Genomic DNA, 25,068 nt, shown 5'->3' with positions numbered 1-25,068 from the left:
ACAGTTTATAGCCCTGGCACGCATGTCGCTCCAAATTCAACAGCTCTCTAGTAATATCTTGAAGCTGTGTTTTTAAAACCCTTTCTGAGGTTTATGTCAGGTTGTTTGTTTGTTTTTTTTTTGTTTTATTTTTTTTTGGTTATCCCTCCTCCATATTGCGTTTGGAGGGAATGTGTTTATATTAAGTTTTTTTTTGAATAATTGCTATTAAATAAATAAATAAAATAAAAGGGACTAACTCGGGTCTGTTCTCAAACTTCTTTAGAGCGTCAGAGACTATCAGTCTAGCATTGAGCCTTTTCACTTTCATTCATGGTTATTCCTTGGTCATGATCCGTCCTCATCGGGAATTAAATATATATATAAAAAAAACAAGTTTTTCCAGCTGAAAGTAAGGAGCAGCATGAAAACTTAAAGCGAACAGAAATTATTATGTATATGAGAGGGTTTCCCCCTCCTCAGTACCTTGCTCTTTACGCTAAAATTTGACTTTTTGGTCCAATTATTTAAGAATGAATCCCGATACACAAGGATCGTTTAAAATGAATTATAAGCTTTTACAAATTCAAAGAACACTTTAGTGTAAAGAGCAAGGTACTGAGGAGGAGCAACCCCTTCATATACGCAATAATTTCTGTTCGTTTTTGAAGTTTTAATATTGCTCCTTTACTTTCAGTTGAAAAACCTTGTTTTTTATTTAATGTCTGATAGTTTTTTAATTAATGCTGGGAAATTCAGCTCCCTCTCAGATGGAAAATTCTCTGCCCCCAAAAAAACTCCTCCATGGAAAGATCCTTCCACGTAAGCAACCCCAACCGAAAAACTGCACAGCAATAGGCCAAATGAGGGGGGGGGGGGTCAAGTCATCCTAAAAGACACAGTTATTAGATCTTTCGACCATGCTCAAGAAAATGGCAAACTCAAAAAATTGATCGGACAATTTTGGGTAAAAAACGGGGGGGGGAGGGGGTAGCCGCCATCCAATATTTTTGGTCACTTAAAAAGGGCACTAGAACTTTTGATCTGCAATGAAATGTGCCCTCTTTCGCTCTTCTGGAATCACTGGTTCGATAGGATAATCCCGAGAAAAAAAAACAAATAAACACACATCCGTGATCTTGCTTCTGGCAAAAAAAAAAAAAAAAAAAAAAAAAAAAAAAAAAAAAAAAAAAAATTCCACATTTTCCTATATAAGAGCGTCAGACCTCTATAGTAGGATTCTCTGATATTCTGAATCTCATGGTGTGATTGTCATTAATATCACTTAATTTCTTAGGGGTGTTTTCCCCCTTCTTAAAAAATTGGGTAAATTTTCTCAGACTCGTAACTTTTCATGGGTAATATTAAACTTCATGAATTTTATATATTATAAGCACCAAAATTCAATTCTTTTGATATATCTATTATCATCAGGATTCTGTTTCTTACAGTTTTGGTTACTATTGAGCCGCATCACTCCTACTTACAGTTCGTCACCACGAGCTACTTGAAAATCCCGTTCAACGTCAGCGTTGCCATGCGACATGCAGAGAGCTGTTTTTATCATCTTTGAAACAAGAGGATATTTTGTCGGTCCTTGATGGTTTTTCAGACTAAAAACCGAGTTCCATAAAGCATCAATCGTTGATGGAGTCAATGTCTTAGGCAAACTCAGTTCCAGCTGGAACAAGTTCCATTCGTCACTGGCAGCTTCAATATTCACAAAGAAAGGCATAAGTCCAATGATTTTCACAAAGTCGCTTGTTCTTGTCTCAGAATCCAAATCATCAAGCCGCAGGCACCGGAAATGCTGAAGAGCACTTTTACCTAGCGATTTCTCTTCAATATGGCGGCAAGAGGCCAGGTAAGCAGTTGGCACTACTCCTGAAGTCCAGAACATAAACTTTTGTACCTTCGACAGGCATTCTTCTATGCCGTCAACGCATGCTACTTTATCTGACGGAAGAAAATCCCCGCTTGAATGGGAGAGCTCGTAAAAAGTTTTTTCCCTTCTGAATAACAGTCAAAGCACTTAGCTTGACAAAACTGCTGGCGGTCATCATTACTAGTCGACGCATTTCGTCATACAGAATGTGGACAAGTGGTTCTTTGTCATGGACGTTGAAATAACTCTCTGAACTGAGCAAATAGCTTTCCGAATGATATGACAAAGAGGACTATTGCCTTGGCTGTGGTACACTCGAGACTGCTAGATTTCTCTCTCTGTATTCACTAGACTTCATCAATTCTGGTCTCTTCTTAGGGATGAATTTCAGGAAATACTCATCGAGAGCATCCAATTGCTCATGAAGCAAAGGCTCAAGCCAGAAAAAGGAAAAGATAAAAAGATAGCTTAGTATAAGAAGATAAAGAAGATAAGAGATAAGAGGATAAGAAGGGGCAATATAGGAATCAAGTTAGATGTAACAATGTCTTTTTGAACAGAGGAAAATGTATGTTCATAAAACATGCAGTGTTACAGTTTGAAAGGTTTTAAATAAAACTTTCACATTTGCTTTGCTTGTCCTTTATAGGGAAAAAGACAGCAACCGTAAGTGCTTTCCATCTGATGACAAGAAATATATGAACTTTAAGAACCTTTTTTTTTCTTAATTATGAACCATTTATGAATCTAGGTTAAAAATATGAACCTTTTTCATAATTATGAACCCAGTGAGAGGCCTATAATCTGAATCCAAATTATTAAGAAGCGAAATATTATCAAAATTAATAAAAATCAAATTATTTTAAATTTTATAAAAATAAACTATTTAATCTAATTAATATAAACTAATTAAGCGAAAATAAAAAAAGCAAAATGTAATATTTATTTCATCGATGCTTTTTGACTGATACACGTGAAAAGCATTATTTTGACAGCCCTGATATCGGGGAGCAGCGGTTTTTTGCTTGTTTTAAATTCGAATATCATTTGCCTTCAAATAACTTGTAAATTAGCTTTTCGAGGTCTAAGAGAGGTGAACTCGCTTACAGTTTCTTGAAAATCTATCCCATTAGTTATTTCTCTATGGCTAGTAGAGACAAAGTTGACCTAAGGTCGACTTTTATAATTTTAATCATTGAGAAACACCCAACGCAGCTTACCAATTCCATAAAAAAAGCAAAAAAAAAAACTGAACATAATGAAAATAGTGGGAACACAGCTACTGAAACTCTCCTGCAGCATAAAGGTTAGGATAAAGTGCAGAGATCTGAGGGGAAATACCCCCCTCCTTGTATATAAGAAAGTGTATGCTCATTTTAAGTTTAAATTCACTTTTCACTTCCATTTTTAAAACGTTTATATCCTTTTTATCAGGGCTCAAATCCTGGAAGAACTAATAGCACTATATTGGTTAATAGTTGACGCCAAGGAGGAAGGAAGAAGTTGACAGAAGGAGGAAGAAGGAGTTTCAGGAACTCAAAATATTGGTATTGCAACTCAAATTTAGTTTTATTACTGCAACAAGATCTAATTTTTCTGTGAGGAGGCATAAGCACCTGCAAAATAAAGGCCGGGGGAAGGGGGCAAAATTATAAAGAATTCTCCCTCCGTAGTCTCTCTATATTCATATTCCCTATGTATATAGCAGTTTTTAGTTGAAGCTATAGGAGAGGGGATGTTCCATCCACCCTTCTAATATTTCAACTAAAATATCTGCAATTTTTTTTTCCACAGGCTGGAAATATCCCCATTTTTCCTCTACAGAATTTTCTCATTTTGTCATGAAATAAGGTGTGGAGCTCCTTACCTTGCAATTCTCTTAGCTTCGTTTAAGTAGTATTCTGTCGACTTCAAGCCGGAAAGATCACTTCCTTTGACAAGAGATGCTAACATTATTCCCAAACATTTCAACCTCAGGGATTCAACAATTTTCATTTCAATAGGAGAAATGCCCGTAAAACAGTACTTCAATCTAAAAAACATAGGTGAGTCAAATGAGCCATATAGTACCACAAAGGCAAAGATATACTAAAGATAATTGACCCGTTTCCGTGGATGCTTGAATTATGCAGGCTGATCTTAATTTTGACAAGATTTTTGAAGAAATTCAATTTCAGCTGGGGGGGGGGGGGAGGGGAGCAAACTTGGGTCTGGGAGGTGCAGTTCCCCCCACCCACAGCAAATTACATCCCTGGGTAAGTGTGTGTGAGATCTAAACACAAAGGACAAAAGAGCATGGTGAAACATTATTTGAATAACGCTTATGTGAAATATTGTTATGGAGAAATGAAAAATTGCTATGAGAAATAGCACTTCATATAACGTTGCGCAAAATCGTTTGACAAAAACTCTAACTTCAATTGGTGACTGGTGAAATTCTAACTTCAATTTAAAAAAAAAAAAAAAAAAAAAACTAAAAAAAAAAAAAAAAAAAAACAAATGTAGTCTCGTCAATGATGAAGTCAACACTGAGTCTTTGCCAAAAACAAACGACATCTATTATTTGTAGTATTTCTAAAGAAATTTAAAAGAACTTTGAAAGAAAAAGAGAAAAAATTGAAACAAAGCAAAGAAAAAGAGAGACAAAGAAAGTGAAGTTTTTACGCCTGTAACACTATCTTGATGATAAAAAGGGGATAAAAAGTAAATGAAATCTCTCTGTCTCTCTCTCTTTCTCTCTTCCCCTGAACGTTTTACTATTTGCCTCTGTGGTTGAGAAGGCAATAAAAAACTTTATCTGATAGTGGAGAAAGTTTACCTTAGAGTCAATGAATTGATATTATCAACCTGAGATGGAACTTCGTTTTGATTTGTAATGCTTTCATTGAGCCAACGTCTCCCCTCTACAATCTGTAAAATAAATAATAAATAAATGAAAATAACACATTTTTTTTTTTAGTTTTTTGTTAATTCTATTTAAAAACCTTAACGATTTATATTATTTATTTAAACGAAACATTCGAGTTTATTTCCGACACTCAATATATAAAAAATAAGTGATAAGCTAATGTATATAAATGATGAACCTTTAAATAAATTTCTGATCGTTAATACTACTACTACTAACAACTCACCGCAGCAACAAGCCGCCTGAGGCTAACACAGCTACATACGGTCCTCCTCCATCCCAATCTATTTAAAGCCTCCCTCTTTACTCCTTCTCAGGTAGTTCTGATTTCCCTTAAATCTTTCTTTATGACATCCTCCCACCCCAACCGCGATATACTCAGTAAACAACAAAAATGAAGGATTTATATATTTTATTAGATATTTTTCTGCTTACTTGAATGCAAAATCTTCAATAACCAACCGTTTTAAATTTGATTAATTTCATTTAATTTAAATTTCTTTATATAGCAAACGTATACTCAAATCCCATGGAACTTAAAAATGGATTAACAAATATTTGGTTCCGGAATGAATTATTAAGTAAATATTTACTTAATTCACTTCTCTTATCTGTTTGTTACTTATAGCAATTAATTCAATAGCCAAGATAAAATTTCATAAGCAATAATAAAGGATGTCGAAAGGATTTCTCTGAACAACAAAATCCAATTTTATTGTTGAAATATAACACAGAATTGAAATTCAATTCATAGAACGAAATTCAATATATAGAATAGAATTCAATATACTGTCAAATTCTCTAAGAGAAAGGTAAACATAAACAATTCAATAGATTACACCGCCTCTTCATTTATAAATAAAGAAAACTTTTTTAAAACATGTAGAATTACTAATAAGACAGTGAAGAAAAAACGACTTAAAAATAATGACAGAAAGTCGAATATTTTGGCTTCACATCCGGAAGCCTTTGTCAACAGAAAAAGACAGATTAAAAAGACCAGCCCGAACAAAACATATAAATAAAAACAAAAATTAAAAAAAAAACATGAAAGAAAAGCAAGAAAAAACAAAAGAAAAGAAAACTCACATTTAAACGAAGTTACATTAAACACAATCTCTTCTGCATTGGATTCGTTTTCCTCCCATTAACAAAGGCTTCTGGGTACGGAACCGAAATATTCACACATATGGTTATTATTGTATTAGTTTTTTTAAACTATATTATTAAATTTTTTCACCAATTTCAAGAATAGTTTGAGCAGAACTTTATTTAGAAAGTTTTTTTTTGCTGTATATTTCAGTCGTCAGGCAATAAGTGCAGCTACTAGAGATTGAAGTATGGAAGTTACTTTTTCTAGTATCCAGGATGCGACACATACCCACAAATCAGGAAATGGTTGGTGTTCTCCTTTGATATCGTCTACAATTCACATTACAATCTAGATTATTTAGTAAATAGTCTAATTTAATAAAGATAATCCACTAATACTCTTCCACAGTTTAAACGAAGATCATTTGACCGTATAAACACAAATTAGATCAGTGCACATGAACAGCATTCCAGCCCTATTTAATTTTTGAATCGTCTTTCGTTTGTTCCGGCTTGGTTTTTGTTTCAATGTTTTGTCTCGTCTTTCGTTTGTTCCGGCTTGGTTTTTATTTCAACGTTTTGTCTCGTCTTTCGTTTGTTCCGGCTTGGTTTTTGTTTCAACGTTTTGTCTCGTCTTTCGTTTGTTCCGGCTTGGTTTTTGTTTCATCGTTTTGTCTCGTCTTTCGTTTGTTCCGGCTTGGTTTTTGTTTCAAAGTTTTGTCTCGTCTTTCGTTTGTTCCGGCTTGGTTTTTGTTTCAACGTTTTGTCTCGTCTGTCGTTTGTTCCGGCTTGGTTTTTGTTTCAAAGTTTTGTCTCTTCTTTAGTTTGTTACGGATTTGTTTTTGTTTAAAAGTTTTGTCTCGTCTGTCGTTTGTTCCGGCTTGGTTTTTGTTTCAACGTTTTGTCTCGTCTTTCGTTTGTTCCGGCTTGGTTTTTGTTTCAACGTTTTGTCTCGTCTTTCGTTTGTTCCGGCTTGGTTTTTGTTTCAACGTTTTGTATCGTCTGTCGATTGTTCCGGGGTGGTTTTTATTTCAAAGTTTTGTCTCGTCTTTCGTTTGTTCCGGCTTGGTTTTTGTTTCAACGTTTTGTCTCGACTTTCGTTTGTTACGGGTTGGTTTTTGTTTCAACTTTTTGTCTATTCTTTCGTTTGTTACGGCTTGGTTTTTGTTTAAACGTTTTGTCTAACTCGTTAGAGTTTACTTTAAATGTCTTTTTTTTTATTTGTTGAGCACTGAGAACGGCTTGCCGAACTCCCTTACCAGAATATCTTCTTTATATTTTCGTTTTCTTTTTCACTGGCTGAAAATCCTTCATGTTTATTGGTTTCTTAATTATTTCAATAGTTTTTTTTGGTGTTTTTATCAAACGGTGTCTTTAGTTGTGACAAAGTTACTGGACAAAATTTTTTTTATGAGGTTTTAATACACCAAACGGTGTGTTTAGTTATGACAAAGTTACTTGACAACATTTTTGTGATCAGGTTTCAATACACAACAAGTTATACTGAAAAATTTAGCGAAAGTACTTGAATCTGGAAAAGACCTTTCATCCATAGCGTGCTTTTAAATTTTCAAAAATAATAAAATTAAAAATAAATACACTTAACTTTAACCTTAACAAAATGTAATGCTTATTTCCTTAGAACGCACAGATACGTCATGACATAGTATGACGTACTATCATTACGTCACATTCGTCAAACCTATACTAGGTCGGTCTTAAGGTTTGTTAGAAAAACCGTTGAGTTGTCCACTCTCAGAAAGCATGTATGCCAGGTGACACGTACCAAATGTGGCGGAAGTGTGCTAAGCGTCTTGGGGACTGTGTCAAGCGTGGCGGCACTCTGCGGATACAGGAGGAGCGTGTGTAGCTGTGTTGGCCCCAGTCCCCTTGGTACTTCGGTGAGTTGTTAGTAGGAGTAGTAATATTAACGATCAGAAATTCATTTAAAGGTTCATGTTTACCTTTCTCATAGAGAATTCGACAATATGTTAAATTCTATGGTATATATTAAATTCTATTCTATGAATTGAACGGGTCTACAGGTTTGGCTAATTTATTTTGAAAAGTGCCGATGAGAACCCGATGTATCTCTTTCGGGTGCTCCCAGAAATTTACCCTTAACTGGCTCTGCATCGAATAAAAGCAAAAAGGAATGTTTAAACTTGAATCCCTTTCTTCCCGCCGAGAAAAATTATGCCAAAGGTTTGGCTACTCCCCCCTTCAACATCTCATCTACCGATAATTCCTTCCCCCACCTTTTGTCCCTATAAGATCTCGTCCCCCCAGGGGCGTGGCTGAGAAACTTCCGAAACTAACCCCAGTCCACTGTGACACCCTTCGCGACGGTAAAAGCTTTGTGCCAAGCTTTGTGAAATATTACAATGATCTCTAGTGTTTTTATTGTTTAGTTTATTTTATCCTGACGATTTTATTCTCAATCTCAAGTGTTTTTATCCTTTAGTTTATTTATTTTGACGAAGTTTAAAAAAACAAATTTATTTTGCTAATTATAACTAAGAGACATCATATTTGGGCTTTGCCCACGAGAGCTATGTCTTGTTTTTGAATTAAATGAATTTGAATTTGAACTTCACTCCTCTGTGCCATATTTTGTTATGATGCATTGATATGGTGTATTACTACTACTACTACTAATAACTCACCGCAGCACCAAGCCGCCTGAGGCCAACACAGCTACGCACGATCCTCCTCCACCCCAATCTATTCAAAGCCTCCCTTTTTACACCCGCCCATGAAGTTCCCATTTCCTTTAAATCTTTCTTTATGACGTCCTCCCACCCCAGACGGGGACGACCTGCTTTCCGTTTAGCCCTAGATGGTTGGCCGAAAAGAACAATCTTCGGCAATCTGTCATCCTTCATCCGCACAACGTGCCCTAACCACCTCAACCTTTCTTTCATTATAGCCCTAGAGAGCGGTATTGAACCACACATTTCGTACAGCCTATGGTTTGAAATACGGTCAGTCAGCCGGGTACCCAGAGCGATTCGTAAGCAATGTCTCTAGAAAACCTCTACCAAATCTTCATCCGCTTTTCGGAGTGCCCTTGCTTTAGAGCCATATTTGATCACTGTCAGCACTGTGGCTTCTAATATTCAAATTTTGGTTTGCAGACTTATCTTCCTATTCTTTCAGACTTTTTATAACTGTGAAACAATACCCTGAGCCTTGGCTATTCTATTTTTAACATCTTCACTGCTCTCACCATCTTTACTAATAATACTACCAAGGTAAGTGAAGCTGCCCACCTGATCAATCCTTTCATTACCCAACGTCACCTTTTCATCTTCACTTGTTCCTAGCCTTAGTGACTTGGTATTCCTAACATTAATTTTGCAACAAATACTAGCGCCCTGAACTTGCAAAACCTCTAAAACTTCATTCATTTTGCTCACACTTTCATCTAGGATACTTAAATCCTCAGCATAATCTTAGTCCAGGAGATTTTTTACTTCCTATTTGATTCCGACGTCTCCCATTCCCTTTCCTTGGTTCCTTAAAATAAAGTCCATCAAAATAATCTCTATAAAAAGGGATAAAACACGGCCCTGCTTAACGCCTGATTGAATACATAACCAGCTGCTAACCTCATTCCCTACCTTTACCGCAGCAGTGTTATTCTCGTACATAGCACTAATCACCTTAATGTATTTGTCTGGTATACCATACAAGGATAAAACCTTTACTAAAGCTCTTCTATCAACAGAATCGAACGTTTGCTCGTAATCTATAAACCTGAGGACCAATAGTTTTTGAAAACTCAGGCACGACTCAATTATTAGCCTAAGAGTGAAAATTTGGTCGACGCATCCTCTACCTTTTCTAAAACCACACTGCTCTTCTCTTAAAACTTTGTCTACGGCATCTCTCAGTCTAAAAAGTATCATATTACTAAGCAATTTACTACCTACATAAACCAGACTTATGCCTCAATAATTACCACACTCACTTTTATCACCTTTTTTATAAAGTGGCTTAATTAAGGTTTTTCTAAAATCGTTAGGTCCTTCCCCTTTTTCAAAAATCATATTCATAATAACTTATTTCTAACCTCAGCGCCACCATATCTAAGAAACTCATTTACCACCTTATCAGCACCTGGAGCCTTATTATTCTTTAATCTGTTTAGTACTGTTGCTATTTCCTCCTCACAAAACAAATCTTCCTTCACATCCAAGGTATCACAAACTTTTTCATTTTTCTCTATATTTTTTCCTGCATCTCTATCTTGGTTAATCAAGTTCTCAAAATGTTCGGCCCATCCCTCTTTAGTTTTTTCCTTATCGCTAATTGCGACCCCGTTCCTATCTTTACCTGGGACAAGTCCGGATTGACTACTCCCTCTCAGTTTGTTAACGTGCCAGTACAATATTTTACTATTATGCCGTCTAGCTGCATCTTCCAGATCCCCGGCAATTTTATCCATGGCCTCCACTTTATCCATGGCCTCCTTACTTCATAATTGATATACTTATTTAAGAGGATTCGATACTTTTGACATCATTTTGCGAGCTTCAACGTTGACTGACTGTCTCAAAGGCAAAGGGTCCATTAGCGAATTCTCCCAGGGGACTACTTTTCATTGAAAGATTGAAACAAATTGAGAATTTGTGATTTGATTATGAAATTTGATTGAAAAGACAGTGGAATTCTGTCGGCACACTTTTCAATCAAAGCGGGCTGCACCAAAGAAGATTCGAAGAGTTTTCAAATTTATAAAACAACTTTTCTTTGGTGGTGATTTTGGGCATTTTCCTAGCAGGTATACTAGAACATTTTTAGGGCCAAGACAACCCTTTCCTGAATTTTGAAAAGAAAATTCTGCTCCGTTTGATCGAACAAACAAGATTTAGACTTTCTAATGGTATAAGTTTCTCTAAAACTAAATATATCTATTTCCAGCACACAACAAGAGAAGTTACAAGGTTTTTCTAACATTTCAGGGAAAGTAAATGTCGGCTTTTAGCTTTCTGCCCTTTATTCGGATCGCTAATCAAAGCTCTACAGGTTATGGCAAGATCGCCGAATCAATTCTGAATAGCCTGGCCACACAAACTGAAAGAGTTTATAATAGACGAAACAGGCTGATTCTTTATGGTATCAAAAATCCCCTTAACTTTAACAACAATTTGCATACGAAAATCAGTATGATTCATCCAAAATCAAACGGTTGACCTGGAGTGAATCAGGTATCAAAAAGCATATTCGTATAACATCAATGAAATTCACTATAATAATAAGAAAAAAAAGAAGAAAAACAAAGGAAAAAATAACAAATAATAATAATACTACAGGGGCAGCAACTACATACCATGTCCATGCTGTTGGGTCGCACTCACCAATCAACAAGCAATTTCATCTTAATTTAAATCAAATCTCCTCCAAAACAAACCACACTAAAATTCATTCTTACTTAATAATTTTTCTTTCAATTTTCCCTTCTAATCACTTACATTTTCTATCTTCACTATATCATTTTCCAAATTATTCCATAATTTTATACCCTAATTTTTATACCATAATTTTAATAAAAGAAAACGTGGACCTGGAAATCCCTATAGGTGAAGTATAATAATCATTCCTACCCCTAGTATTGTAGTTATGTATATTCCATCGGCTATAAAACAAACCACAAAAACACTTGGGCAGCATTTTCACATCATACATACACATTTCTACTAATATACGCTATAAAAATGACGAAGACCCGCCGCCAGCAATATCCTAAGATCCTTATAAACTTCACAAACCGATTCTCTCTCTGTTATACCTGATCACAGTATATAAATTATAGGCAGTATGATCTTTCCCTATCTCAGCCATTATAAAAACCCGAACCGAGATGCGAGTGCTCCAGCGAACGTATAAACATAAGCGACATTAGATCTTTTCACGGGTAGACAAGTCAGATTTCTCTTGAAAGCGAACCTTGGCTTCAACGTTGGAAAACTAATTTTGAAGAAACTAATTTTAAATTAATTTATTCCAATACATACATGAAAATCGGTAATTAGTAGTGCAATGTATTATTAGATGTTTTTAGGAATTAAAAATAGGTTTCGAAGTCTCAAGTTGGTTTCAAAGGCAATTTGAGAAAGTTTCTGCCAAAATACGTGTTCCAGGGTAATTGGACCGCTGATGGCAGATCAAACGAGAGGAGTTGTTTGTACGCGCTAATGCAAGAATAAGTGGGAGGAGCTGTTTGTTCGCACCGAGAAGGAAGAGCCAGAAAGTACTTGCGGTAAACTTACTGCTACATCTTTATAGGCTACTGTGTACCTGATAAAACTCTAATAGACTTGTTTTGAGTAATTCAACCAGGGTTGACAATTGAAGATCGTAATAACAATTGTTATTACGTCTAACAAGGGTAAATAATGTTTTTTTTTTTCTTTTTTTACAGAAACCAAACTAGCTCTTCCATAGTTTCTATGAAATACGTAATACCGATGTATCTTTTGTTTATGCTAGATCATTCACTTAATATCATTTTAAGTATTTTACGTGATTTTACATCAATTAACGTTATATCATTTATGTTATTTTACCTGATTTGACATCGACTTCCGTTACATCATTTACGTTACTGTTTATTTTGTATCTATTCTATCGTCAGGTTATAATATACTGTTTAAATATCATATCGTCATAAATTGTATCTATCCTCTAGCTCCAACGTGTTCGGATGGTAGTGCAAAAAAAAGGAACCCAAAAATACCCAAAGCCATGCCATTGGGAAATACGTTCGTCATCGTTTAAAATAGTTATGACGAATGTATATTCTATATTGTTAATATGTCTACACGGTAGAGGTCCTGTGGTGGCACAATGGATTTGATTTCAGCTTGGTAACACGGGACCGGGAGTTTGAACTTAACTGGAGCGGCGCAATGGATTGATTTCAGCTTGGTAATACGGGACCGGGAGTTTGAACTTAACTGTAGCAACACACGGCAGGGCTGACGCAAGGACCTTAGTAGTCAATGAGCGTCGTAAATCCGATACAATGTAGTATATATTGCTTACAGTTTTTTTTTAGTTTTGACTGAAATTTGTTAAGGCGTGCGTTCGGTGTGCCGTTTGAAATTGTTACGACGGACATCGTTAGGTCGTACAACGTACTTAGATCATAGAGAGAAAAGGAATAACAATAAATTACACAAAACTAGCTATAAAGAAATGAATTTATTTCCTGTAATTAGTCCTTTGGAAGACTAAAGAAGTTAATGAATTAATGAGCATTGAACTCAGTTTTGGCTGCAAATGTTTTCGCACTAAACAGGTACAAAAACCGTGGCTACTAGCCTTTCTATGCAGAAATGTTTGTATAAGCTCTTACTGCACGAACTTTGACGTAATTCGACGGATTATTTGCACAAATCAGAGAAATAGCACAATTTGGATACCATACCTTCCTAATTTGCACTTCAATGTCGATAACAATAGCTAGCCATTCCCCTCTGCTTGAATACGCAGAATCCAGTTTGGCAACTTTTCTCAAATCATCAGCAAAAGTGTGAAGGGACCTTGTATCGTGGGTTTGGCTTACTCTTTTCAACACATTGGCAATAAAAACAGGCGACTGAGTTGAAACCGGTATGGCCGATGCTACTTCTTCTCTTCTACCCTTGACCTGGGAATTCCACAATATTTCACAATTGATCTTTCACAATAGTATACATTAATTAAAAAGAAATATTACCCCTGGAAAAATAATAATAAAAAAAAAATAGTTACACTCCGTCACCAACTTTCTAGAAAAATAAAATCCTGTTTTTACATGTAGGAACTTGAGACCTCTGAGTTCTTGAAATACTGAATTTGATGGTGTAATTTCCATGAAGATCGCTTCTCTTTTCGGGGCGCATATTCCCCATTTTGCTAAGACTGTGCAATTTTTTTTCTGCTACTAACTTTTAGAAAGCATATTTAAAATTGTCAAATTTGGAATATATAGAATCAGCATACAAATAAATTCTATTAGTGCATGCTTTGTAATTAAGATTTGGTTTTCAAATTTTCAGTTTCTATTGAAAAGGGTTACTGTATACGCACAGTTTGTTACAATGAACATTTTAATTCAGAGCTTAGATAACTTCGTGGAAAGCTTCCACCGCCTCAACACTTACCGTCCAGCTTCACGTTATATTTTTTGTTTTCCTTTCAGCTACAAGTCATACGGAAATTGTGAAAGTATCAAAATGTTAGGTTCCTTGTGAAATATTTGATTCAGGCTGTAACTTGCTTTTAAGGATGCAGAAACTTTTACATTTCGAAAGACTATTGACTTTAAAATCTAATAATATATTTCCTTTTTTTAAGTTCTTTATGGAAAGAGGACCCTCAGTTAAAAATTGTTAAAAATCGGGCAAAAATGTGGCTTCGGATATGAAATGCGTGTGGCCACCCCACTTCGGGTCATGTATTTAATTTAAAAGACAAACTACATCTGAATTCAAATCTTACTTGCGAAGCGTCCGATATAAGGGTAAGGAATTTCCGAAAAGTCTTCGGCAATGGAGTGAAGTGGTGAATTCTAGTAAACTAAACCCGACTGTTTCGTCGAGTTTAATTCCTGGTGATTCATGGGTTAGTCATTACTCGACAATTTTCAGTACAGTAAATTGTGCAGTCCATTCCGGGTTTTGTGAACTACTTGATTCAGTCATTCCACTTAGACTACGCCAGAAAGATATTATCCCTATTAGTGCTGAGTCTGTTGTGAAAAGTATTAAAAGACTAAAATCTGAGTTGTTTGATTTGGATGGAATTTGTGTTGAATATTTAAAAGTTGATTCTCCCGAGTTGATTGATCATTTGCAACTACTTTTTCAGATGTGTGTTAGTAGCTCACTAGTGCCTGATTCTTTCCTTTGTGGTACTGTTACCTCTGTCCTGAAGTGAGGGAAGGATCCACTCGATTGTGGATCCTACCACCCAATCACTGTAGCGTGTAATTCAAGCAAACTATTTGAGTATGTATTGCTCCCATTTATTCAAGATAAGGTGGATTATGACGCAAATCAGTTCGGTTTTAAGTCGCGTATGCCCACCGTATACTTGCAACAGTGTTACAAGAAGCACATCGTTTAAAAACGGAAGTTCACTTTTGTGCGTTAGACCTATCTAAAGCTTTCGATACGGTTTGTTTCTCTCAGGCATGGTTTTCTCTGGCACGTTTGGGCGTGAATAGTTCAGTTATTTGTGTACTTCGGTTTTGGTACCAGAATTTATTTATTCAGTTGAGGCAGGGTTCCCGGGCCTTTGGCAAAATCCCAGTTAGATCTGGGGTCCGTCAGGGCGGTGTGCTTTCACCTCATATTTTTAAAGCTTGTTTATTGAAAGTTCTTCTTACGATATCGCTTTCTTACTCTTCAAGGCTGTAAAACGTCTCCTATATTGCATATGCGGATGATCTTCTGCTTGTTAGCAGGTCAAAGTTTACTTTAACGAAGTCTGTGCTACTAGTATCGCGGCTGTATGGGGAAATCGGATTAAGCATAAATGCGAATATTTATTGTTTAATTCAAAATCTTCAGCAACGCCGCTTTATTGCGGCGTATTTTCTGTAAAAAGTGTTGAATCTTTCCAATGGCTTGAGATCAATATTTGCAAATCACTTACATTATTTCGTTTCCGGGCATTGAGTGATATTAAAGAGAAGCTGAAACTGGGGTACGCGAAAATTGTCCACAACAGGGGAAGATATAACAGAAAGGTATTGGCTAAATTGTACTCGAGCTTTTGTGACCATGCGGTTTTGTTCCCAGCTGGCCTTCACATCCTGTTTCAACCTGGGGATATTAGCGATATTAGAATTATGTATTTCAGATATTGCAAGTTTTTACTGTATCTGCCTTGCAGATAAAGTAATGGAAAGATGATGCGGATTTTTGGCGCTCCGGATATTGTAGATTGTTTTGTCAGACAAAGTAGCCGTCTTCAAGAGAACATTTATGCTACTTTGGGTTTTAACCACCCACTTATCCGGGTAGCAACAGCGCATTGAGTGTAATATTTATTTATTGTGTTGTTGTTAAATGTATTTTTGTGTTTTTTTTTCTTTTCTTGTGTTACTCCACTTCATTTTCTGTATATTGGGCCAAAAATAAATTGTTATTATTATTATTAATCTGATATGCCCTATGATAAACCTTAACCAAATACAGGCTTGCCGGATTCCAATTCGGCCTGTTAATATGCATGAAGTTAAAAATATAATTTAAATTATTAAATTATTTCATAATCTAAATAATCTAGACTTGAATTCTAAAATATGTGATATTTCTAACTAAAACTAAAGGTATAATTGGGAATCTGGAAGACGACATTCGAAGTGAGCATTTCCAGCAATATTCATTCTACTCAATTGGACAGAAAAGATCATTGAACAGACTTCCATTTTGCATTTTGTACCAAACTAAAATTTAGAGGCGTGCAGGTGGCGGTCAGTCTAGTCCAACTCTAATCTGTAGCAATTTCTGTCCCTTTTCAATTGACTTGATATGTCAGGTTGAGTTATGTTTGTTCATTTATTCACCATAGTAGCTTCTGTTATGTTAAAATTTAATAAGAGTAATTTAACTCGCTTCAATTCCTCCAGGGTTTGGGTTTTGCTGTTTAACCCAAAACAGCAGCCCAAAATCAACTCAATATTTAATCCAAAATCTACTGGGTTTGGATTCTGATGGGTTGGGTTTTGTCACTTTAATTTCTGCTGGGAACAGTCATTGCTGTTCGTTTTGAGCTTGACATATCATTTGGCTTTATTTCTGCTCATTTTTAGGTTTTAATGATATTTGATACTTTCGTTTTTGACAACTTTTAAAACTAATTTATGTTTGCTTTTGAATGACTATGGTTAATTTTGGGAATATTTCCAAAGTTTGCAATTCAAATTTTAAGCATAATCAAGCATATTCAGTCCAAACGTTTGATCAGTCACAATATCTTGAAATAAAGGCAAAAAAGGTAAAGCATACGTCAATAGATTTTAAAGTCCCCACTAGTGTTGCTCATCTCCGTTTCATCACCCTTTAGCCAGCAAGTGACATCTTTTTTATTTTTATTATAAAACTTCAGATGCTTAGGGATGGAGATTTTATACTATGCGCTTTGATAATTTGCGCTTTGAATTATACCCTAATACACCATTATACACCAACAAATATACCTTAATACATTTCATTAAAATAATGTTTTTATGTTCTTCTTGTTGTCACTATTAGTTTATCTAGGAAAAGGCACGTAAGGTTATTCATAATATGCTTCCGTTCTGCTGATTTAAAAGAAAAAAATCAATAAAATTAAGGTCTCACGAAGCAATACAACCAGATTTGTTTCCTAAATTTTTTGTTGCCATAGAGGTTTCCTTGGCCCTGTCTACAAGCCCTCTAACTGTCAAGCAGATCCCCCCACGCTCCCTGAGAGTTTCAACTCCATTCCCTATCAATTCCTACAATATTGCAGATATTTTATTCAGATAGTCTGGAAAGACAAAATTTCTTTTGCACTCTAACTGTAAAGCAGATCCCCCCCCCCACGCTCCCTGAGAGTTTCAACTCCATCCCCTATCAATTCCTAGAATATTGCAGATATTTTATTTAGATAGCCTGGAAGGACAAAATTGCTTTTGATTTACCTCTGCTCCATCCTTCCCAGTCAAAACGCAAGCTCTATTTGCACACCCTCCCCCAAGAAACCTTAAAAGTTTAAAATCGAACTCCTCAGTCACCCACAAGATATTACAGATAACTTATTTTGAAGACTCGTATAGAACGGAACATTTTACACAAAAAAAGACATGCAAGCTCATAACTCGGGTGCACTAAAAACATACCTGGCTCTATTCTCCCCTACTGACCACCCACACAACAAGCCCACCCACTCACCCAATTCTGAAAGGCTCTAATTGTTATCTTGTTCTTTAAGCAAGTTTAGATTATTCCCTAGGAAGAATTATGAACAATATCAGAATTTGGCTGGGTGAATGGACACATCTCAAACTTTTGAAAAATCTTTTCAGCATATTTTTCTTTATTAAAAAAAGAAAGAAAAATGAAAAATTCTAAAGGAAATTTTAAAGATGCAATTCGACAGATGGTCAAAGCTAATCCTCAGCTCTTGAATGATATCGAAATTGTCTTCCTTTGTTAAAACATGAAGACAGTGCGCTGTCCCCCCCCCCCAAAAAAAAAGAAAAAGAAAAGCCGAAACTTGCATGGGAAACAAACCTTAATCATTTAAGAAAGTGAGTCCAGAAGACAACTTTACCCTAAGAAACTGTTAACTTGCGGTTCCATAAACTCCTTCCACTTTCGCTTAAATACTAAACTAAATAAAATTTGAATAACAAATTAAATTACTTACAGATATTAAAGTACTTAAATAATAAAAAAACTAAATTAAATAATAAATTAAATAATTAAATAAATTAAATAATAAAAACTAAACTAAATAAGAATTAAATATTAGACTATTATCGGTTAAATATTTAAAAAGTGCAAATATTAAAAGACTACTCTATTTAAAAAAAGTGAGTTCAGTAAGAAAATATTACCGAAAGAAGCAGTTAATTTGCGGTTACATGAAATTTTTTTCTTTTGGAAGAGAAAAGCAGCTTCTTGTCTTTTGCTTCAATTCTTCCAGTTTCACGATTTTCGGCAAAGAAATTAGAAAGTTTGTCTGAAAACGGATATGCCTCAGACCTAAGACAGTACTTACCTAATAACTTACTTAAAAGTGTTTAGTACTTATCAAACTTACCAAAAACACCACTAAACTAGATGACTAGGCTGTTTAAAAGGAGTATTATGTCTAGAGATCTTGATTTGAATTTAGGATAAATTGCCGATCAGGGACTTCTCCCTATCTTGAAAAATCGTATCTCAGGAAATAAAGTTTCAAAGCAGATATTTAAGTGAAAATTGAGCCCCAGCTTATTGTTCTTAAGCTCAAAACTTCGAATCAAACGATGATGTTAGCAAAATACGTAAGCAATAGAACGTGGTTTTCCGGCATGATTTAATTTGTCGGATTTTTAGGGTTTTTTTTTTTGTAAAAGCCTTCCTGGTAAATTGAAACTCTAAGGAAATAACAAAGACCGAATTTGTTTTTATTTCATATTATACGTTCCTTCAACAATTATTGTTGAAGGGACCATATTATTTAAGGAGTTTTTACACCGTAAACTTTGGTCTTGCCGCTTACGTCAAGCTTGCAAATAAATATCTGGGAAATCTTATTTAACCGAACTTAACGCTCGAAATTATAGTTGTGTCAATACTAAAAAAAAACCATTTAAACAGAGTGGTTTAATAATACATAGTAAAATCATTGAAGGAGTTAAAATAAAGGTCAATAACGTGTATAAAAAGCTTGGAAGCGTCTTAGGACACTGAAGGCTGTTTATAGAACCTTGACAGACGGATAATATGCAGTTTCGCTAGAATTTATCTGATTTCAAATCTCCAGGGCGGTACCTTAGGTATACCTCACTGTAGGTGAGGTACTTAATAAGCAAAAGTTTCAGAACTCGGAAGAAAACGAAAAATACGCCACTGTACGGAATAAGAAATAAACTATAGATCACACTTTAAATTCTAAGGGTAGCGGGAGCCGAAGAGCATCTCTATTCCTTCATGAAGGATATCAACGCCCCATGGATAGTCCTTTCAACTCCCTCCGGATTGAGACCTTTTCCGACCGTTTCTTTTCCCTTCCTTTGCCAGTGGTTTAAACCATAGCTCAGTAGACTTGGACTGAGTAGAACTGAGAAAAAATATTCCCTACTTTTTACGTTGATTATTTGGCGAAAGGTTTTTGAAAAATCTAGAATAAGAAGCATTTAAAACATTTAAAAAAGCATTGTTTAGATTCAGCTTTAAATTTAAAGTCGTATTTTATGCTAGAAATAATCTCAAAATCATTACCCAAAAGAAAGAATTAGCAGCAGCTATTTGATATAACTTTTGATTCCACTGTAACGATCATAGTACTAATAATTCAGGGCTACACATTGAAATTTATCAACACTACACGAACAGCACTCGCGCTTCTAATCAGATAGGAAAACAGAGAAACCTGAAACAACAATGAGATTCACTTTTTGGACTTGGTAAGGCGGAATATGCTCAATTCCCTTTTTGCATTAATGCACAACCTGATACATAAAACCTACCGGTAAAGATGGAACCAATTGCGGTAATGTATCCCTCAAATAAGAATAATGACGCTGCTGATGATCTTCCAGCATCTCCAGTATTTTTTCATTATGTTGTGCCGCGTTGAAAACCAATATCAAAGCACATATATCTGAAATTCGTTTACAAATATAATTAAAGTAACTAACATCTGGAGGGGTAGTATTAACATAGATTAAGTCCAGAAACACAAATTTTGAGATATGGGGTTACTCAGATAAGCAAAAGCTAAAATAGAACCCCTTAGCTTTAGCTGCAATTGTGTAAGAGCCCAGCAAACTGGTCTCTTGTTTGATTATAACCAAAAACCTTAGAATACTATCAACAGTGAATCAGCAACAGTAAAGCTGCGTTAACATCAAGATACAGCAGTAATTTTAATACCTGAACAAGAACGCCTGGCTAGATACATGCTTACGCACGGAAGACTAGTCATACATACACGTGAATGCCACTTTTAAAGTACCAAAGAGATTAACACAAAATACTTTTGCCCCCCGGACTCATCTCGGGTCTAGTCATATCTGAAACCCAAAATTTTCCTACCATTTTTAATTAGGTGTGTTAAAATTAGAAACTTTTTTGAGTAAACTATATTCTGGTCAGTGCCACATCGAACCGTCAAAAAAAAAAAAAAATGAAATTTTGACAAAAATTTTCGTCCGTAAAAATTCCAACACGGTCTATTTGTTGAATCCCAGAGAAAAGGTCATTCGTTGATTCATAAGAAAGCTAAAGCGTCTTAAGCTGTTTGGTGTTATTTGTTAAAGCTTTTTTTGCCAATTTTCTACCAGCATTTCTTCTTTTTATCTTTAAGCGCTATTTGTTATAGCCTTATGTGTTATTTCTTTAAGCCTTTTTTTTACCAATGTTCTACCAACATTTCTTCTTTTTATGTTTAAGCGTTGTGTGTTATTTGTTTAAGTTTTTCTTGCCAATTTTCTACCAACTTTTCTTCTTTTTATGTTTAAGCGCTATTTGTTAGAGCGTTATGCGTTATTTGTTTAAGCCTTTTTCCCAATTTTCTATCAACGTTTCTTCTTTTATGTAGCGCTATTTGTTAGAGCGTTTTTGCTGCCAATTTTCTCTCTATTAATTTTTCTTCTTTTTTGTTTAAGCGCTATTTGTTAGAGCGTCATGTGTTATTTGTATAGGCTTTTTTGCCAATTTTCCACCAAAATTTCTTCTTTTTATGTTTAAGCGTTATTTGTTATAGCATTATATGTTATTTATTTAAGCTTTTTGCCAATTTTATACCAACGTTTCTTCTTTTTATGTTTCAATTTTATTTGTTGTAGCGTTATGTGTTATTTGTTTAAGCTTTTTTTGCCAATTTTCTATCAACATTTCTTCTTTTTACGTTTAAGCGCTATTTGTTAGAGCGTTATGTTTTATTTGTTTAAGCTTTTTTGCTAATTTTCTACCAATGTTTCTACTTGTTATGTGTAAGCGTTATTTGTTATGGCGTTATGTATTATTGGTTAAAGCTCTTTTTGCCAATTTTCTATCAACATTTCTTCTTTTTATGTGTAAGCGCTATTTGTTATAGCATTATGTGTTATTTATTTAAGCTTTTTTTGCCCATATTCAACCAACGTTTCTTCTTTTTATGTTTACGCGTTATTTGTTATGGCGTTATGTGTTATCTGTTTAAGTTTTTTTTGCAAATTTTCAATCATTATTTCTTCTTTTTATGTTTAAGCACTATTTGTTAGAGCGTTATGAATTATTTGTTTAAACTCTTTTAGCCAATTTTAGCAACAAAAATAACTCTTTAGCACCAAAAATAAGCCTTTTGCTAATTTTCAACCAACGTTTCTACTTGTTATGTGTAAGCGTTATTTGCTATGGCGTTATGTATTATTTGTTTAAGCTCTTTTTGCTAATTTTCTATCAATATGTCTTCTTTTTATGCGTAAGCGCTATTTGTTATAGCATTATGTGTTATTTATTTAAGCTTTTTTTTCCCATATTCTACCAACGTTTCTTCTTTTTATGTTTAAGCACTATTTGCTATAGCGTTGTGTGTTATTTGTTTAAGGTTTTCTTGCCAATTTTCTACCAACTTTTCTTCTTTTTATGTTTAAGCGCTATTTGTTAGAGCGTTATGTGTTATTTGTTTAAGCCTTTTTCTCGATTTTCTATCAACGTTTTTTCTTTTTACGATTAAGTGCTATTTGTTAGAGAGTTTTTCGTGCCAATTTTATCTCTATTACCGTAATTTTTCTTCCTTTTTGTTTAAGCGCTATTTGTTAGAGCGTCATGTGTTATTTGTATAAGTTTTTTTGCCAATTTTCCACCAACATTTCTTCTTTTTATGTTTAAGCGCTATTTGTTATAGCATTATGTGTTATTTGTTTAAGCTTTTTTTGCCAATTTTCTATCAACATTTCTTCTTTTTACGTTTAAGCGCTATTTGTTAGAGCGTTAAGTTTTATTTGTTTAAGCTTTTTTGCTAATTTTCTACCAATGTTTCTACTTGTTATGTGTAAGCGTTATTTGTTATGGCGTTATAAATTATTGGTTTAAGCTCTTTTTGCCAATTTTCTATCAACATTTATTCTTTTTATGTGTAAGCGCTATTTGTTATAGCATTATGTGTTATTTATTTAAGCTTTTTTTGCCCATATTCAACCAAAGTTTCTTCTTTTTATGTATACGCGTTATTTGTTATGGCGTTATGTGTTATCTGTTTAAGTTTTTTTTTGCAAATTTTCAATCATTATTTCTTCTTTTTATGTTTAAGCGTTATGTATTATTTGTTTAAACTCTTTTAGCCAATTTTAGCAACAAAAATAACTCTTTCAGCACCACAAATAAGCCTTTTGCTAATTTGCTACCAACGTTTCTACTTGTTATGTGTAAGCGTTATTTGCTATGGCGTTATGTATTATTTGTTTAAGCTCTTTTTGCTAATTTTCTATCAATATGTCTTCTTTTTATGTGTAAGCGCTATTTGTTATAGCATTACGTGTTATTTATTTAAGCTTTTTTTTCCCCATATTCTACCAACATTTCTTCTTTTTATGTTTAAGCGTTATTTGTTATAGCGTTGTGTGTTATTTGTTTAAGTTTTTCTTGCCAATTTTCTACCAACTTTTCTTCTTTTTATGTTTAAGCGCTATTTGTTAGAGCGTTATGTGTTATTTGTTTAAGCCTTTTTCCCGATTTTCTATCAACGTTTCTTCTTTTTACGATTAAGTGCTATTTGTTAGAGCGTTTTTTCTGCCAATTTTATCTCTATTAATTTTTCTTCCTTTTTGTTTAAGCGCTATTTGTTAGAGCGTCATGTGTTATTTGTATAAGTTTTTTTTGCCAATTTTTCACCAACGTTTCTTCTTTTTATGTTTAAGCGTTATTTGTTATGGCGTTATGTGTTATTTGTTTCAGTTTTTTTGCCAATTTTCAATCATTATTTCTTCTTATTATGTTTAAGCGCTATTTTTTAGAGCGTTATGTATTATTTGTTTAAACTCTTTTACCCAATTTTCTACCAACGTTTCAATAAACGAAAAAATAGTAAAACAGAGAAAAACAAGGATTATACAAACCAGTGAAAAATATGGACTAAAAGGCAAATATTTCGGTCAAGACCTCCGCTTGACCGTCCTCAGTGCAAGATAATAATATATAAATTACTAATAATAAATCCAAAGATACTATAAAAAAGAATTCAAACCTTAAAACAAAGCACAACTAAAATTTGAAGACCCTTTCTATGTAACGGTGAAAGGGTAACTGAATAAAAAAATACAGTACTGAAGGGAAGTTTAATTTTTTAATTTATACAGAGCATTTTTAAAATCTAAACGCTTTCCAGATAAAACACCATCATAGATTAGGTTAGGTTGCAAAATGTCATTTTTTTATTTAAGTAAAAACGATCATAATTAATTAGTTCATTATAAACGGGGTTTAAATAGGTTTCTCCCGCGTCTCTATTGAGAGCAACCTTTCGGTGAATGTACTTTTTTATCTCTACTGCCTCCCTGAAAACTTGGATGAGACCTTTAACAGGGGCAATAATGGAGGTGTTATCGAATAAAACGAGCGTTATGTGTTATTTGTATAAGCTTTTTTGCCAATGTTCTAACAACATTTCTTCTTTTTATGTTTAAGCGCTATTTGTTATAGCGTTAAGTGTTATTTATTTAAGCTTTTTGCCAATTTTCAACCAACGATTCTTCTTTTTATGTTTAAGCGTTAATTGTTATAGCGTTATATGTTATTTGTTTAAGATTTTTTTTGCCAGTTTTCTATCAACATTTCTTCTTTTTATGTTTAAGCGCTATTTTTTTTAGAGCTTTATTTGTTACTTATTTAAGCTTTTTTCGCCAATTTTCTACCAGCGTTTCTACTTTTTATGCGTACTCGTTATTTGTTATGACGTTATGTGTTGTTTGTTTAAGCTTTTTTTTGTCAATTTTCTATCAACATTTCTTCTGCTTACGTTTAAGCGCTATTTGTTATAGCGTTATGTGTTATTTATTTAAGCTTTTTGCCAATTTTCTACCAACATCTCTTCTATTTATGTTTAAGCGTTATTTGTTATAACGTTATGTGTTAGCTGTTGAAGCTTTTTTGCCCATTTTCTACCAACGTTTCCTCTTTTAATGTTTAAGCGCTATTTGTAATAGCGTTATGTGTTATTTATTTAAGCTTTTTGCCAGTTTTCTATCAACATTTCTTCTTTTTATGTGTAAGCGCTATTTGTTATAGCATTATAAGTTATCTGTTTAAGCTTTTTTGCCCATTTTCTACCAACATTTCTTCTTTTTATGTTTAAGCGTTATTTGTTATGGCGTTATGTGTTATTTGTTTGAGTTTTTTTTTTGCCAATTTTCTATCAACGTTTCATCTTCCTATGTTTAAGCGTTATTTGTTTAAGCTTTTTTTGCCAATTTTCTACAAACGTTTCTTCTTTTTATGTTTAATCAGTATTTGTTGCAGCGTTATGTGGTATTTGAATAAGCTTATTT

The 25,068-nt window shown here is 34.2% G+C and overlaps 1 protein-coding gene across 1 annotated transcript in view; it reads right to left on the bottom strand.

The window, feature by feature from the left end:
• IntS4 (integrator complex subunit 4) overlaps window positions 1-25,068 on the bottom strand; it is a 101,720-nt gene that overhangs the window by 7,428 nt on the left and 69,224 nt on the right. The window contains exons 11-14 of the mRNA XM_089104772.1: window positions 20,068-20,201; window positions 13,300-13,521; window positions 4,683-4,774; window positions 3,732-3,896 (exon numbers count right to left, since the gene is read on the bottom strand). Of these exons, the coding sequence (XP_088960898.1) occupies window positions 3,732-3,896; window positions 4,683-4,774; window positions 13,300-13,521; window positions 20,068-20,201 (613 nt within the window). The remainder of the gene's footprint in view (window positions 1-3,731; window positions 3,897-4,682; window positions 4,775-13,299; window positions 13,522-20,067; window positions 20,202-25,068) is intronic.

The sequence above is a fragment of the Artemia sp. Qi Xiang Cuo genome, chromosome 19 (assembly GCF_049724085.1).
Source record: "Artemia sp. Qi Xiang Cuo chromosome 19, ASM4972408v1, whole genome shotgun sequence".
NCBI classification, from domain to species: domain Eukaryota; kingdom Metazoa; phylum Arthropoda; class Branchiopoda; order Anostraca; family Artemiidae; genus Artemia; species Artemia sp. Qi Xiang Cuo.
This window is presented reverse-complemented; position numbering and strand designations above follow the sequence as displayed.